The 16,853-nt window shown below is 48.2% G+C and overlaps 1 protein-coding gene across 2 annotated transcripts in view; it reads left to right on the forward strand.

Moving 5' to 3' along the window:
• Nucleotides 1–9,823, forward strand: part of LOC129331117 (BPI fold-containing family B member 6-like) — a 38,877-nt gene extending 29,054 nt beyond the window's left edge. For both annotated transcript variants that reach the window (XM_054981469.1, XM_054981470.1), the window contains 4 exons: nt 248–293; nt 7,851–7,914; nt 8,653–8,729; nt 9,528–9,823. In XM_054981469.1, the coding sequence (XP_054837444.1) occupies nt 248–293; nt 7,851–7,914; nt 8,653–8,729; nt 9,528–9,566 (226 nt within the window). In that variant the 3' untranslated portion in view covers nt 9,567–9,823. The remainder of the gene's footprint in view (nt 1–247; nt 294–7,850; nt 7,915–8,652; nt 8,730–9,527) is intronic.
• The last annotated feature ends 7,030 nt before the right edge of the window (nt 9,824–16,853 follow it).

Raw genomic sequence — 16,853 nt, forward strand, 5'->3', positions numbered from 1 at the left:
ATTGTATAATTCTAAACATTTATACAAAATCTTTTATCTCTAAAATGCAAACAAAAGATTAACTCGATTAGCTCCAAACAACTGGGAAAAGCTCTTCACGGTAAAGATCTCTGTAGAAAGCTATCATTGATACAATCAGCTTATAAAGTAATCAAGGAAATGTATTTTGCAAAAAGAAGCCCAGAATGGGGATGCGAAGGGGAAAGGGGAAGGCAGCTGACATGCACCTTCTCTCCTTCTTTTGCAGCTTGGAAGACTTAGCTTTGGAATCTTCTTCAGTTGGCGACTTTGATGTAAGTTTGGAGTTATGTTGAGAGAGAAAGTAAAACAAAAAGTAAATGGTGGGTGCAAGCTCTCCTTCTCACAAATGCGATGCCATGTCTGGTAAGTATGGTCCCAATCCTCCAGGACATTCTTGCACTCAGGTTGCCTATAGTATCAGCTCTTGTCCTTTGGATTACTTCTTTCCCACATTCTGATATCATCTGATTTAAAAGAGGGAAAATGCACACCATGTATATTAAAAACAAAATACGTATGACTGCAGTGATCATTGTGTGCTGCTAGAGCTGCCATATCCGGTGGAGGATTGGCAGAAAGGAGATTCCTTAGGAAAGACAAATGTTAGGCACAATCCTGTAACGGGCCGGTTGCCCGTGTCTAAAACTAAGCTTCAACTAGCCAGGAGAAAGATCCGAAAGCAGTTAGTCTTTAGACCTGTCAAACAGATAAGTTCTTTGAACCAGCTGTTTATCAGTACATTTATTTATATAGGGTTCAATATTGCTTTGCAACTCCCCATCAAACACACAGACACCAATCTAGAGTTTATTTCACTTTATTGAAAATATACCCTAGTTTTTTAATGAAGCGAGTAATCAAAATATAAATGGCTATTAATATGAATCCTATAACAACAGAACATAGAAAGGCAATAAGAAATAAGTTCACTAACATTTCCCAATAAATCCTAAGTTTAACATTGCTCAAAGTTTCTATGAAATACATAGGTAGAATAAGTTCTCACCTAGATTCTCCCAAGAGATCTCTTCCATCAGTACCCTGCTTATTCTTTCTGTGTTTGCAATTATATACCTAACCATATGCAAATATTTAGGGTCTAGTCACATGATAGCACAAACAAATATTGATTGGTTTGACACTTCACTGAATATTCATAATTTCATAGTACAGCCTTCCAATTAGTTAAAAAATGAAGTCATAGTCTGATCTGCAAGAGAATACTATAAATCTCTGACAAGTGTCAAAAAAAAATTAAGTTGGGCAATCACCATTGGTTGAATCTCTGATAGAGGAACATCAATCTCGGTAGAGTCCACTATTTTAATTAATTGTCAAAGGATGAAAGCACACCTGCTGAATTACCTTACACATAGAAAAAATACACTGAAAGTTCATGCAAAGTTTAAAAGTTCATCTAGAGAGTACAGAAGCCAGGCCTAGCATTGTTCAGTATTGATTATTGGCATATGTATTGTCGAAGGCTTTCACGGCCGGAGAACAATGGTTGTTGTGGGTTTTCCGGGCTGTATTGCTGTGGTCTTGTCATTGTAGTTCCTGACGTTTCGCCAGCAGCTGTGGCTGGCATCTTCAGAAGTGTAGCACCAAAAGACAGAGATCTCTCAGTGTCCAATTGGCATATGATTTTAATCTATATTGGCATAACAATCCAGCATGAGGATGATCCCACAGGCATCAAGGGGAGTGATGTGAGAGCTGAGAAGTCAGCCAAAAGGGCCTGAAGAGAAATGAAAAAGAAATCCTTCTGTAACGGGAATATGGATTAGATCAGATTATCCCCTAGTAGTACATGTCTATTCAAGTGAACTGTGTATACTGCAGTTTTTTAACAGGTTGCATAAACACACAGATGCTCCTTTAATCTTTGACAACCAATTAAAAGTAGCAGACAGTGGTAGATAAATGGTTCTTTAATTATTAGAATGGACCCACCACAATTGGGTCCCTTGAATATTCCTGTCACCTTCTAATGATTTATGCAGCTTAACTCACACCTGGACCGGGCATCACTTTCTGGCTAGGTAGAATATCACATGGCTGAAAATCTAATAACCAGCTAAATAGAAAACCAATCATATTTTTATATTGTTGCCACATGGGAAAGAGATTATATTTCTTAGCAGATAGCTCATGTCAATTAGTATAAAAGATGCTAACCCAGATAGCGGTCAAGGTCTTGCTGAAAGAAATCTCTTGGAGATCTAGGTGAGGAAAATATATTTGTACTAGCAACAAAGCCCGTTGTGGGGGAAAAATACAATGGGCTCTAGAAAGGGGCAGGGCACGCCAGCCAGGCATTGCCGCTTCTACCGCAACATGATCTGGTCCGGGGGAGGGCAGGGCAGCTGGGCCTGGCATTGCCCCCTCTGCCGTACCCCAATCTGGGCAGGGGGAGGACAGGGTGGCATTGCTCCCTCCCCAGTGCTGGCCAATCATGTTGGGAAAGGGCTGGGGGCGGGACCGTCCATCCTGCCACCTCCTCACACCAATTGGGCAGCAGAGGGTTTGGTAGGTGGCCCCTTCCCTCTGCCAGCCAATCCCAGGCCTGATTTGGGCACTGCGGAGCCAGGAGCGCTGCTGGGGGGGGCCTGGAGTGCTCCTGTGCTCTGCAGCCACTTGATTTGGCCCGGAATTGGGCCATTGCGGAGACCAGGAGTGCTGCCAGGGGGGAAGAAAGGGCCCAGGAGCCTCCTGCACCCTACAGCTGGTTTTTTCAGCCCTGATTTGAGCTGAATCGGGAGGCTGTGGAACCTGGGAGTTCTACTGGGGGGCGGGCAGAAACAGTCCTGGCACGCTCCTGCACTCCACAGTGGTTCAAATTGGGACTGCTTTTGGTGGAAATGGCCCTACTGTGGTGCATAGTAGCATGCTACCCCATCAGAGAGTGCGCCCAGGGAGCGGCATTCCTCTGCTTCCCCTGCCCCAATTGGCCTGGCCCTGCAAGGCTATGGCAGATAGACCTGAGTTGTATGGGTCTCTAGGCCAGGTCAACCCAACTTGCAAAGCCATGGCAAGTAGATGTGGCTTTGAGACATACAGGGGCCAAGTGGCCATGGGAAATAGATGTGGCCTTCGGAAGTGTGGAGATCAGGCCTACCTGCTTTGCAATGCCATGGCAAGTAGAAGGCCTTCAGTCTTGCAGAAGCCATGTCTACTCCCCCACCCCCATTTAATACCATAGCAAGTAGACCTGGCCTTCAGATGAGTGGAGGTCTGATCAACCCACAAAAGAAAGGCACGGTGAATAGACCTGGTCTTTTTATATTTGGGGGCCAGGTCTACTCACCTTGCAATGGCACAGCAAGTAGACCTGGCCTTTAGATGAGTGTGGGTCAGGTCTACCTACCAAACCATAGAGTGTAGACCTGGCCTTCAGACCTGTACAAAGGCCAGGTCTACTACCTTGCAAAGTGCAGATAGATCTGGCCTCTACCAGTCCGGATGCCAGGTCTACTTACTGAGCGATTCAGGCATGAGTAGACCTGGGCTCTGCAGGTCCAGCATGCAAGCCTCGTTATGCGCCACCCACACCCCCTCATGTGCAGCAGGCCGAGACTTGGGAGGGCTCTTTGGGAGGTGGAGCACAGGCAAGCCAGGCATGAACTGAGCATGTTTGTGAAAGGACACTCAGTCAGGGAAAGAGAGGCAAGCTGTGTGCTGCCTGAGGAGTTTTAAGCATTTCCATGAGAGAAATATTAAGTTAGAGAAAGAGGCGAACTGTGTGTGAAGCCTTAGAGGAGATCTGTGTGAATGAGTTTAAATGAAGTAACATTAAGAACTAAGAACTACTTTTATGAAACCAACTAGCAACAAAGCCTGTTGTGGGGGGAAAATACAAGGGGCTCTAGAAAGGGCAGGGCAGCTGGACATGGCATTGCCCCCTCTGCCGTACCCCAGTCTGGGTGGGGGGAGGACAGGGTGGCTGGGCCTGGCATTGCTCCCTCCCCAGTGCCAGCCGATCATGTTGGAAAAGGGCTGGGAGGTGGGGCCGTCCATCCTGCCACCTCCTCACCCCAATCAAGCTGCCGAGGGTTTGGCAGGTGGACCCTTCCCTCCATCAGCCAATCCCAGGCCTGATTTGAGCATTGCAGAGCCAGGAGTGCTGCTGGGGGGGGGGGAGGGCCCTGGAGTGCTCCTGCATCCTGCAGCCACCCAATTTGGCCCCGAATTGGGCCGCTGCAGAGACCAGGAGTGCTGCAGGGGTGGGGGCAGAAAGGGCCCAGGAGCAACCCTTCACCTTGTGGCCAGTTTATTGAGCCCTGATTCAAGATGAATCAGGCGGCAGTGGAACCTGGGAGTTGTAACAGGGTAGCAGGCAGAAAGGGCAGTGCTCCTGTGCTGCACAGTGGGTCGAATTGGGACTGCTTTGGGCTGTCCCAATTCGACCCACTGTGCAGCACAGGAGCACTGCCCTTTCTGCCTGCTACCCTGTTACAACTCCCAGGTTCCACCCTACTGTAGTGCATAGGAGCATGCTGCACCATCAGAAATCGCCCTACTGTGGTGCATAGGAGCATGCTGCACCATCAGAGAATGCGCCCAGGGAGCGGCATTCCCCTGTTTCCCCCACCCCAAATGGCCTGGCCCTGCAAGTCTATGGCAGATAGAGCTGAGCTGTATGGGTCTGGAGGCCAGGTCAAGTCACCTTGCAAAGCCATGGCATGTAGACGTGGCCTTGAGACCTGCAGAGGCCAAGTAGCCATGGCAAATAGATCTGGCCTTTGGATGTGCGAAGATCAGGTCTACCTGCTTTGCAATGCCCTGAGGAACAGAACTGGCCTTCAGACATGCAGAAGCCAGGTCTACTCACCCCTCACGTTCATTGCCATAGCAAGTAGACCTGGCCATCAAATGAATAAAGGTCAGGTCTACCTACCACAGAAAGCCTTGGCCAGGAGACCTGGCCTTCAGACATGTGCGTTGGCCAGGTCTACCCACCTTACAACCCTGTGGCAGGTCGATCTGGCCTCTGTGGCCCAGATGCCAGGTCCACTCACCGTGCAATATCGTGGCAAGTAGATCTGGGCTCTGCATGTCCGGCATGCAAACCATTTACCACCGCATGCACACCTTCTCCATGCAGAATATCGAGGCTTGTGGGTGGAAATCGGGGAGTGGGGGTAGGGAGATAGCAGGCAAGCAACCCTCCCCCCACCTGCTCCCCCTTCCCCACAGCAGACCAAGGCTTGTACAGGAACCTTGGGAGGGGGAGCGCAGTCAAGCCAAGCATGCCCCATGATGGCTTGACCAATCGGGGCTGTGGAGGGAGGAGCTGACCGCTGTGCCAAGCCATAGTGAGTAGACCTGGCCTATCAGATGAGTGGGGTCAGGTCTACCTACCAAACAAAACCATGGCGAGTATACTTGGCCGTCAGACGTGTGCAAAGGCCAGGCCTTCCCGCCTTGCAAAACGATGGCAGGTAGATCTGGCCTCTACCCATCTGTCTACCAGGTCTACTTGCTGAGCGTATCCACGGTGAGTAGACCTGGGCTCTGCAGGTCCAGCATGCAAGCTTGGGAGGGCCCCTTGGGAGGCATTCTGCAGGCAAGCTAGGAATGAACTATGATGGCCTGCACCGATAGGAGCTGTGGAAGGCAGAGCCGACCGCTTTGCCGTCACTGAGTAGACCTAGCCTTCAGACATGCGGGGGAGCCAGGTCTACTTCCCTTGCAACGCCATGGAAAGTACACCGGGCCTTCAGAAGAGTAGAGGTCGTCTACTTACCAAAGAAAACCATAGAGAGTAGACCTGGCCTTCAGACGTGTGTGAAGGCCAGGTCTTCTTGCCTAGCCAAGCGAGGGCAGGTCGATCTGGCTTCTTCCTGCTCGGATTCCAGGTCTACTCCCTGTGCAATGCCATAGCAAGTAGACCTGGGCTCTGCCAGTCCGGCATGTATGCTACGCTACACGCCGCCCGTGCCCCCTTCTACAAAGCAGGCTGATTCTTGGGAGGGCTCCTTAGAAGGCATTGTGTAGGCAAGCTAGGCCTGCCCTGATCGAGGCTGGGGAAGGCGGCGCCAACTACTTTGCCGAGCCACGGCAAGTAGACCTGGCCGTCGGAGGCGTAGAGGTCAGGTCTACCCGCCCGAGTCCTTCCAAGACCCAGCAGCTCAATGGAACTGCGCCTGCGCCAGTGAATCGTCAGATAGACGCTAAGGGAATAATGTTATAGGATACACTTCTTGAAAAATAAACATTTATTTTGTTTTGTTATATCCCAGTGTAGCTATCATTGTTATATCCCATTCCTATCCTCAGGGTCACATAGAACCACAAAGGAGCCTGACACTTAGGAACGTTACCAAAGGGAAAACTTAAATGAAATATATTGGAATATAATATTCCTGGTGGCAGCAAACTACCCAAAGGGTGTTAAGGGGAAGATTAAAAGAAAAATCTACCCCCCAAAAAGTAAAGGTCATAACAGGGTGTATCTAAAAAGGTGAATTAGGTCAAAGAAGCCCCGCTCCCCTCACCGGTATTACAGGGGTAACTTGTCAGGCTCCTGGTTTCTGGTGGCCCATCAGAACCTTTCCCAGAAAGTCCAAGGACCAGTCTGCTCCTGCTCAAAAGCCTCTTCAGGTATACAGAAGGATTTGTGTGCGCTGGTGGAATTTTTACATGGTTTCCTCTTTGTGTGTCATCAAATGCAGCTCGCTGGCAGAGCACGTGTTTTGGATGTGGTGAGAGATGGCCCCAAGGTTGCGTCTCAGTAGAAGGCATCTTCTACAACAATCCAAAACAGAAAATCTCATCTCGATGTGATTCGATGCACAGGAGCACATGTGGGCATCAGTAAAACTAGGATTGTTTTTCTGACTGAGCCATCCTCGTGATTGCTTAAGATGGCACAATGTAGGAGATGCTGGCACACAGGAGGTGCTTGGCTTGTTCCTGGCCAGCGGTGGCATGATAATGGGCATTTTCTATTTTGTCTTTCTCAACTGACAGGTGGTATATACATATTTGATAAATAATAATCATAAGCAGGGCTTTTTTTCAGGGGGAACGCGGGGGAACGGAGTTCCAGAACCTCTTGAAAATGTTCACATGGCTGGTGGCCCCGCCCCCTGATCTCCAGACAGAGGGGAATTGAGATTGACCTCCGTGCCGCTGGAGCGGCGCAGAGGGCAATCTCAATTCCCCCCTGTCTGGAGATCAGGGGGCGGGACCACCAGCCATGTGACCATTTTCTCCAAGGGCAACCCACTGAGTTCCACCACCTCTTTCCCCAGAAAAAAAGCCCTGATCATAAGTATGACAAAATATTATTTCATTTCTTTATTTATGGTTATTTGACCAATCATATAACAAGTTACACTACAAAGAAAATTCAAGGCATACCATAGAACAAATAAAACAATTTGAAATTAAGAACTCATTACAATACAATATGATTTCCGAGACCTGAATATCACCAAACGATATCTGGTTACTTGATAGGTAATCTTGGCAGTCTTGAAGTATTGAAGGTAATCAAGTCTTACTCAGTGAATCCAGAAATTTTACCTAATAACGGTGCGATCATCTCATTACGTGCTTCCTTATAATATGGACCACTAAAAACATACGCTCTATAGTCTTTACCTCTCTTATTGGACTGTCTGTAGATGTATACATGTATATGTATATACATATACATATAAATATCCTGCCTTCATTGTCCTGAAGGGCAGTATATATTGTATTGCATGTTATTATATTGTATAAATAATAATCATAAATATGACAAAATATGATTGTACATGACATGTTTATTGAAGATGAAACTGCTGTTGTGAGTGACTTTTTGCCCTCCTCTGTTGCAGCCCAAGCTTCTCAACGGCTACTTGCTTGATATCCTGCGTGCGACTCTCGTTGAAGACCTGAAAAGTAAGAGCCTGGGGGATATGCTTCGGCTTGCAACCACAGCCTACATAACAAAAGGCAAGACCCAGCTGAATTGCACAGAAACAAGAGAGGGAAAAAAAACCCCACCAGGTCAAAAGCGTGTCCAAAATTTACTAGAACAATTTAAAGTGGCAAGTGCTCAAATTCTCGTGTGCAAACAACAATACATATTGTGTAATTAACTCCACAGGTAATGACTCCAAGGTACAAGGTAAGTCAGTTCAGCAAATGGCCTTGAAATATATCTAAGGTAAATTGTTCTAGTAAATTCTGGACATACTTTTGACCTGGCGGGTTTTTTTTCCCCTCTCTTGTTTCTGTGCAACCACAGCCTGGCCATTTCCCTTGCCACAAAAGCATCTCTCAGCAACGAAGCCTGGGAAAAGTGCTGGAAAGGGGGCCCTTTTGACTCCCACAAAGCAGGACACATAGAATCATAGAATTTAAAGTGGCAAGTGCAAATTTATACCCGGCCTCTCTGCCCTCATACAGGCCACCAGTGGAAATGAAACTCCCCTTGTACGGCTGGCTATGCTTTGGACACATCGAGCCAAAGCAGCAGATAGGCTGGTCTCTCTGGGGCTGGCGTTCCCAATGCCAGAGATATTTTTATGAGGTTTTGCATGCGCACAGATTGACAGCACAACTGTACTGGGACCATGGAAAGGAATGTTAAGAGATGATGCTCTTTTCTTTTCTTTTCTTTTTTGCCTGTTTCAGAGGCACTGGAAAATCGGCTACCTCTTCCTAACATGATGGACGCTGACTATGGGGGGGCTACCATTGAAATCGAACGGGTCAGTTGGTAAAAACAAACGCGCTTCCTTGCACTGCTGTTTCACTCTGTGGGGGTCATACAGTCAGGCGAGATCCAACAGATTTCTTTCTCCCTGTCTCCGACACTGGCCTGAACTGCCTGGGCTATTATGATGCTCCTCGCTGCAGTTCGTTCTGCTCTCCAGTGTAGAAATTTATTTTAGTATTACTTTACAAAATTTATACCCGGCCTCTCTGCCCTCATACAGGCCACCAGTGGAAATGAAACTGCCCTTGCACAGGGCATGGCCGTGAGGCTCCATGGCAGGGCCTGAGTTTTTCGGTCTGCAAACACTGTGCCCTTGAGCGATGCACCCTCCTACATTCTCAGGTGCTGGGGCCATCTCCACTTCAGTCCTGAACTGGTGACTTTGAACAAGCAATGCAACAAACCCTGTGCAGAACCAAACTCTGGCAAACCCTCAGCCCCTCCTCAACCAACATAAAGAGAGAGGGAGGGAAATTTCCTTCTTGCTGCTTCCCGTGTCTTTCAGAATGTTACAAACCTCTGCCAGGTCCTCCCAATCGCCTTTTTGCATCATTAGTGTCTGTTTGTTGGCCGTCTGCTGTTTGATGTTTCAGGCATTTTGCATGCAGACCTTGTCATAAGAAGTTTGAAATAATAAAAGCAGGCTATGAAGAAACGCCCCTGCACTGAGCCGCTGGCTTGACCCCCTGAGAGTCTCATGCCAGATTCTCTAGTGCAGCTGCTGAAGTGGCTTCGTAAGGCCCTTGGTTTCCAAACGTGACCAACTTTTGTAATTTTTTGTCTTTCCCAGAATACTTTGAGAGCAGTCTTGACTTCGGAGTGCAGCTGATGCTGCAGTGCAACGTGCCCTCCATCCACGCAGACTCTTTCCTGTGCACCAAGAGCTTCCCAACTGAGGCAAAAGCATCTGATTGAAACCTTTGGATTCTCTGAAAAAAATAAAGAACGCAAAGGAAAAGCAGCCCAGCTCCTACTTCCAAGGTTGTGGTGGCATCACTTGGAGGCTGTCAGAGGTATCCCTCTCCTCCAAACAGGCCTTAGAAGGGAATTGTGCATGTTTTTCCAATAAAAGATACTCATTTCCTTTTCTGCATTTTTAGTGGTTTGCTTTTGACTTAAGCCAAAATCTTGTTAGTATTTGTAGATGGGAGCCTGTGCCCCCTCTCGGCCGAGTCAGTTGTGGCAATTAAATCAAAAGTGCTAGTGTTGCCAACCTCCAGGTTGGGCCAGGAGGGCTCCTGGACTTACAACTGACAACAGTTTCCTTGAGAAAATGGCTGCTTTGTAGGGTGGACACGATGGCATTATGCCCTACAGAGGTCCCTCCCCAAACCCCCAGGCTCTATCCCAAAATCTCCAGAAGTTGGCAACCTTAAGTAGTACTGAGCTGTCTGCTTCCAAGGTGAGCCAGCCAGATTCCTCCAAAAGGGCAAAACCTTACCACATGGCTTGGCCTCAATACCCAGACATCAATTGCTTGTGCTCTTGCACAACGGGGCATGCTCTGGGAAGCGTCCCACAGCTATTGCCAGAGCCATGGTTCAGGTGGCAGGCCTCCTTCAGGGATGCTGGCCTTGCCTTGAGATCAGTAATTTCCTGATGGGTAGTGAGGAGAGAGTAAAGAAGAGCTGGGCGGCGGTGGAGGGTATGCTGGCACGGAGAGGCCAGCCTGGTTCAGGAAACGTTTATCTTGGTGGAGAGGGGAAATGGCCAGAAATGTTATCCAATGAGGAGTCTCCTTGCAAGTTGGGGGAATTAGTGTGCAAGGAGAGGCAGTGAGAGGCAAGTAATTTTGGGATCTCCACTAATGTACACAAGGATTGTTCCAGCTAGAGAACTTTTAAAATGAACAGACAGATGTTTCAATCGAAAGGGTTTTTAAAAAAATGAAAATAATAAAGATCAACAACATGCAAAAACACACACAACACACACTGAGAGCTAACTAGAAAGCAGTGGTGAAAGTTGGATAGAGTTTGAGGGATTGGGTGATGGTTACCATCCAGAAGAGAGTGTCCGGGAGAGAGATTGTTGAGTGATGGGCGCATCAATGCAGAAGAGCTTGGACAGAAGTCCGAGGGTGGATGCTGGATCCGAGACCATGCACACAGCTGTGGTGGAGGGGCAGTCCAATTATACTGTGGAACGTAACCGGGGGCAAGATTGCATCTTCTGCCCTAAAACGTTGACTTAATGGTTGTTCCCAGGGTGGAACAAAGGACTGGGAAGGTTTGATAAAATCTTCCTGAGTGGAACTGAAGTTATCGATGATTGATGACCCGCGATGTATGGGTAGCTAAAGCTATCAGTGCCCCGAGTCACCTGAGAATAGGAGAGTGGATAAGGGAAGATTGGTGGGGTGTGATGCAGCAATTAATTCAGGAACTCTGGGAAGACCTTATTGTTGTAGGATCTTTGCACATCTCCAGGTCGTGAGGGCTGAAAGCTGGCCTTGGCTGATGTCTCACATGTTAGCAACCTTCTGTCTCCCAGCCGGGATCTGACTTCCATATTTCTGCCTGCTGGTGCAGTACTTTATGGAGAGAGCTTAGATGGAGGCTGCATAGAACTCCTTCTTTGTGACTTTCACAGCCACCTCATGGTCTTTCATACACTTCATCACGAACCCATCGCACACTTCCGTTTCATCCCTTGTAGCTCCTTGGTATACCAAGGGGCTAACCTGGCATGGGGGCAAAGAGGGTGATCTGGAGCAATTTCATCCATGGCTTCAGAGAGACGGTCATGCCAGTCCTTTGCCAGTGCATCAAATGTGTCCTCAGGGGGCATCGGCTCCCAGAGAGCATTCAGAGATCCAATAGAAGCCGCCAGTCTCCATGGGGAAGCATAAATTGGCTTGCTGCCTATGCAGGGAGTGGTTGGGACACCAAGAAGGGCCTTCAGGACAAAGCGGTCTGATCATGGCAGTGCCTTAACTGCATCCAGATCCACAGTTATCCCCATCCCGAAGGTCAGTTCCAGTGTGTGGCCCGCTTGATGTGTGGGAGCTGATACAATCTGAGAGAGTCCTAGTGCTGACATGGATGGCGCTAGGTTTGTAGCCTGTACAAGGCGGCATTGTCAGCATAGACACTGAAGTCCCCCTGAACTAAAAGTCTGGGGTACTCCAAAGCCCAACCAGCCGCCGCCTTCAGAACGTTTGGCAGGTGCTCTAGGCAGTCGGTATACCAGCCAGGTAGACAAACTCTCTTCCATATCCCACTCCTGGACTACACACTTAATGCCAGCAATCTTTGGTGCAGCGAGTGGCCTGAAGGAGAAAAAGTCTCAAATAAATATAATCCCACCACCCGACCTCTTGTCCAAAACTGATGAAGGATCGAAAAACCAGGTGGGGTCAGCCGGTTTAGGGCAAACATCTTCGCCCTCCCACACCCAGGTCTCAAACACACATATCAGGTCCACTTTGTTTGCTGCAAAGTAATGCTGCAGTGTTAAGATCTTCTTGTTAACTAGCAATCAAGCCTGTTTTGTGAAAAAGTACAACAGGCTCTAGCAAGCTGGTTCAGCAGGGCCCCTCGTGGCGGCATTCAAGATGCCTGGAAAAATCTATATGAAAATCTCTTTAAAAATCTCTCTCTGCTTTTGTCTCTTCTTGGGAGGGCTGCCTTTTTTTCTGTGCCCCCCCACCCCCCCAGCTTCTTCCTGGGGCCAAAAAACAGCAAAGACTTACCTTTAGGAGAGCAGAACCTGGTAGCAACCTTTGGTTTGGTAAGCACTCCCATGTTTGCACCCAAAACTTCATGAGGGAGGGGTCAGCCCTTGTTCATGCCCCCTTTTTAAAAATAGAAAAGAGCAAGGGTCTAGTAGCACTTATAAGGCTAACCCAATTTGTGGAAGGGTGTGAGCTTTCATGAATCACAGCTCACTTATTCAGATAAGTATTTTTATTCATCAGATAAGTACTCTTGGAGTATTAACCAGGATGGAGTGCTGGAGATATTAGTCAGGACCGAGTGCTGCTAGACTAGACCTGGGGGGACACAAGTTCAGATCTGCACTTGGCATCTGAATAAGTGAGCTGTGACTCATGAAAACTCACACCCTACCACAAATTTGGTTAGTCTTCTAGGTGCTACTGGACTCTTGATGTTTTCTATGGCTACAGACAGACTAACACAGCTACCCATTTTGATCCAACCCCTTTTTAAAAGGCCCGGATATGTGGGCTGCCCAGAGAAGGCAGGCTCCAGAGGTAGCAGAGCAATGGCACCTGTCCCCAACATCCTCCTCTGCAGGCTTGGTTTAAAGCTCTTCTTCCCTGCCGGAGAGCAAGTCCTCTTCATCTCCCAGTTCTTCGCCCCTCTTGGGGCCTTGGAGGTCTTCATAGTTGGGGCTGGGGGGTCTGTCTCAGGTGACGCCTTGTTGCCTAGCAAGAGAACTCCAAAATCCTGGAGAGGACGCAAGAGCCCCCAGGATAGAGGGAGGGGCAAGCCAGGCTGGCTATGCAATTGGGCTGCTCCTTGCACGGGGGCACTTTGCCAGGAAGCCACAGCCCCATGGCTGTTGTGCAGATTAAATATTGGGCTGAAAAGATGGCATGCCTCAAAGTCTGCACTTGGGCATCGTGACCATGGAGAGGACGCTGGCGTGGCTGAGCCATTTGCTTCCTTTCGATCAGAGACGCTGGCCTTGGAGCCCTCCAGAGATTCCATTCACATGTGTTTTTCCAGGCTCGGGAGCCACCAGTGCCTGCATCGTGGCCACGCCACCCTTCCCCCAGCAGGGCTCCTCTGCCTCTTAAATGCTGCAAGCCAGTAACATGCCAGCAGGTGTACCATCGGTTGGCATGGGGGTGTGACACCCCACTCACCCACTCGCATTTCAGAATGAGGTGTGCAAAAATACAACGGGTTCCAGCAAACTGATTCAGCAATTCCCCTCCCAGTGGCAAGTGGCAACCTTCCCAGCAGCCTGGGGGCCAGAGCAGGTGGCCTCTGAGAAGAGGCACGGGGAGGAATGCTTAGGCCGTCCATTTGGTAGTCCCCCTCCTGACGGCAAGCGGGCGCTTCTCAGCAGCTTCAAAGCCAGAGCTGTTGGCAAGGAGCTTGCGTGAGGATTGCTGAATGCACCTGCACAAGGATAAAAAGTGGGTCGTCACCAATACGGCTTGCCTTTGATATAGGAGGACGGACCTGGCATTACACAACAGCAGTGCCGGAGAGAGGCATATTTTCCTAGCCTCACTACCAACAACATATTTCAGGATGGGGTGAACGTTAGAAGGGAGATGAGCATGACTGGATCTCTGCTTCCTTCCTTTGAAAAACCTGACCCTGCTGCCATATCTCCGTTGCCCCCCGATTACTGGAATCCCTGACTCCAAAGTGGCTTTCCCTACTAGATCTCACCAAACGCCACTTCGCCTGTCCCACAAACACATCAAAATTTAAAATCCAAACTAGCCAATACAATAACCACTATCTAAAATATCGCTGCTCACTCCCACTCCCCCAATAACCTTACAAATTACAGCCTATAAAGAATTTAATTAATTCCCAATATGAATTCTAAGGATCAGCTCTTAGCTCTTGGACACTCTTCCTCATCCTACTACCAATTATCCAAATTGAATTAATTAGGATTATCCATCTGGATTATCCAAATCAAATTGGTTATAATCCACTAGCTATATCATCATATCCACCAATTTAACTAACCAATCAATAACTATGGTAAATAATTAATCCCTTCTATTAGTCAATTAATCAATTTTACCTCAATCTTTTTCTGGTGCTGATTTCAAGTTGCCCTTTTATTCCCGTATGTAAAGGTTCTCTCTGTTTTCTTTGTCCCACCTGTTCCCGCCCACCTTCAACCCACTTTTCAATTATTGGACTGTAGTAGTCTTGAAAAAGAAGGGGGGGGAGTGCACCAAAGCAAAATGAAGTAACAGAAAATGGTGCAAAAGGAAGAATTCTTTAATTGTAAGTAATGCCTGCGCGTTTCGCATCAGCTTCATCAGGTGGACCTTCAGAATTCTTTTTAACGTCTATTCTCTATGTCCGCTTATTGTCTGCAATGTGCATGTACAGAATAGAGGTTAAAAGGAATTCTGAAGGTCCACCTGACGAAGCTGATGCAAGACACATAAGAGCTACTTACAATTAAAGAATTCTTCCTTTTGCATCATTTGCTGTTGTAATCATGAAACCACTCCTTCTCCACCCCAACTGCACCCTGAAAATGAACATTTTAAATCTTTTTTTTAAAAAAAATCCAACTCTTATATCAATATATTGATTTTTTAAAAAGTTTTTTACCCCAGCACCCGAATACTGTTATATTGATATACTCTTGTATTGACAGGTTTAGCAGGTTCTGTGAATTCTCAGCTTTTATTTTAAAACAAAGAAAGTCTCTAGCTCCTTCTCTTGTAGAGACACACCTTTTTCATTTTGTCTTCATGAGGAAAGGGGCTAGAAACTTACTTTTTTAAAAAAAACGAAAGCTGGAAATTCACAGAACTTGCTACACCTGTCCTTACATCTATATAGCGATAATTCTAGTTCTGATTTTTTGAAAATTGCAAGTGCCCAAGGAAGGGGCGGTCACGTCCGGCACAGTTTGAGAGGGACATAAAAAGCAGCACGATTTGAAAGGGACATAGCACTTTGCATGCAGTTCATAAACAGACGTAAATGCTATTTGAACCTAGTGTCCGCACATTGCATGGGGGTGGGGGCCCACATTGACCCTCCCCAATAGACAGCTACAGCCCCACCTGGGAATGATATCCTCCCCCCAAATCAGCCACGCATGTGTCAATGGAGGCCCCCTGCATTTTTTTTCTCTGTCTCTAAATGTGTTCATTTTGAGTATTTTTTTAAAAAATGCAGCGGCTATATCGATATATCGATAGAAGCATGCATAGAAAAGGGAGAGTGCTGTAATGCCACTGATAAGATCACCAATGGCAACAGCACCCTCCCTTGAAAATCCTGATAATTTGAGGGGCAGGCAGAAGAAAACAAGCCAGGTCCACAACTGCAAAAATGCAGAGCGAGGGCAGGCATGTGGAAGAACCACGCCCAAACTGCCTCCAATGCTTGTGGATCGACTGCCGAGGAAATCAGGAGTGAGTCCAGCATGAGGGGAAGCCCACAGCCCCTTCTTTCTTCTGCGGGATGCCTTCTGCCTGCAGCTGAGAGGAAGCCCCTGGCCACCGAAAGCGGGTGGGGGAGGGCTTCCTCCCTACCTTTCCCTTCGATCCCTTTGTCAGGTTGTGTGTTATGCCTGGGGGTGGACGTGGACGGAAGTGACGGTGCTTCTGACTAGCATCTGGAGTTTGGCTTCTTTGCTGTCACGGGCTGGGCCAGCCCAAGCAGGGTGGTTCAAGTCCAAACCTTAAGGCCAAAGTCAAAGGGGAGTTCCAAGAGCAAAAGCCAGGTCAAACCGGTGGTCAGAGCACAAGATAAAGCCAGGAGTGAGTCCAGAGTCCAAGAGCGAGGTCAGGCACAGTCCAAGGTCAGTCACCAATAGTGTCAGGTCCAAAAGCAGGCACGGGCAAGGTTCACAAAACACAGAGCGATTGCAGGCAATAGACACATTGCTTCCACACCCAGCAGTTCCTCCAGACCGGCTCTTATAGCCAGGCGTGGTTTTCAGCCAGCTGCTGGGGCTCTATCCTGCCACTACTTATCATCACTCTCCAGCAGCTGGCGTTGGCTCAAGAGGCGAGCACTGCGCCGTCTCTCCTGCAGTTCCAGTCTCTGGCGCTGCCTGCGGCATTCCTTGGGCGTGGGTGAACCTGGGGGGGTGGAGGCTCTTGGCTGCGCTGCACCTGTAGAAGTCCCTGGCTGAGCTTCCCCTGTGGTGTAGGGGCTAGAGGGTGCTGGTGCCTCAGCTGCTGGCTGTAAGCTCTGATCATCCAGCAGCTGTTGCTCCTGATTGCTGGCTTCTGCTGAATCAGGGCTAGGGCTGGCTACACAGGGCTCCTCTTCTCCTGAGGAGTCCTGGCTGGCTACACGAGGCTCCTCTCCTCCAGAGGAGACCTCACTCTCAGACTGGGCCATGACATTTGCACTTTTACAGAAGCAGTTTTTTTTTAAAAAAAGCAATAAATAAAGAATGTCCTTCCAAGCCAAGCACATTC

Source organism: Eublepharis macularius, chromosome 5 (genome assembly GCF_028583425.1).
Source record: "Eublepharis macularius isolate TG4126 chromosome 5, MPM_Emac_v1.0, whole genome shotgun sequence".
Classification (NCBI taxonomy): Eukaryota; Metazoa; Chordata; class Lepidosauria; order Squamata; family Eublepharidae; genus Eublepharis; species Eublepharis macularius.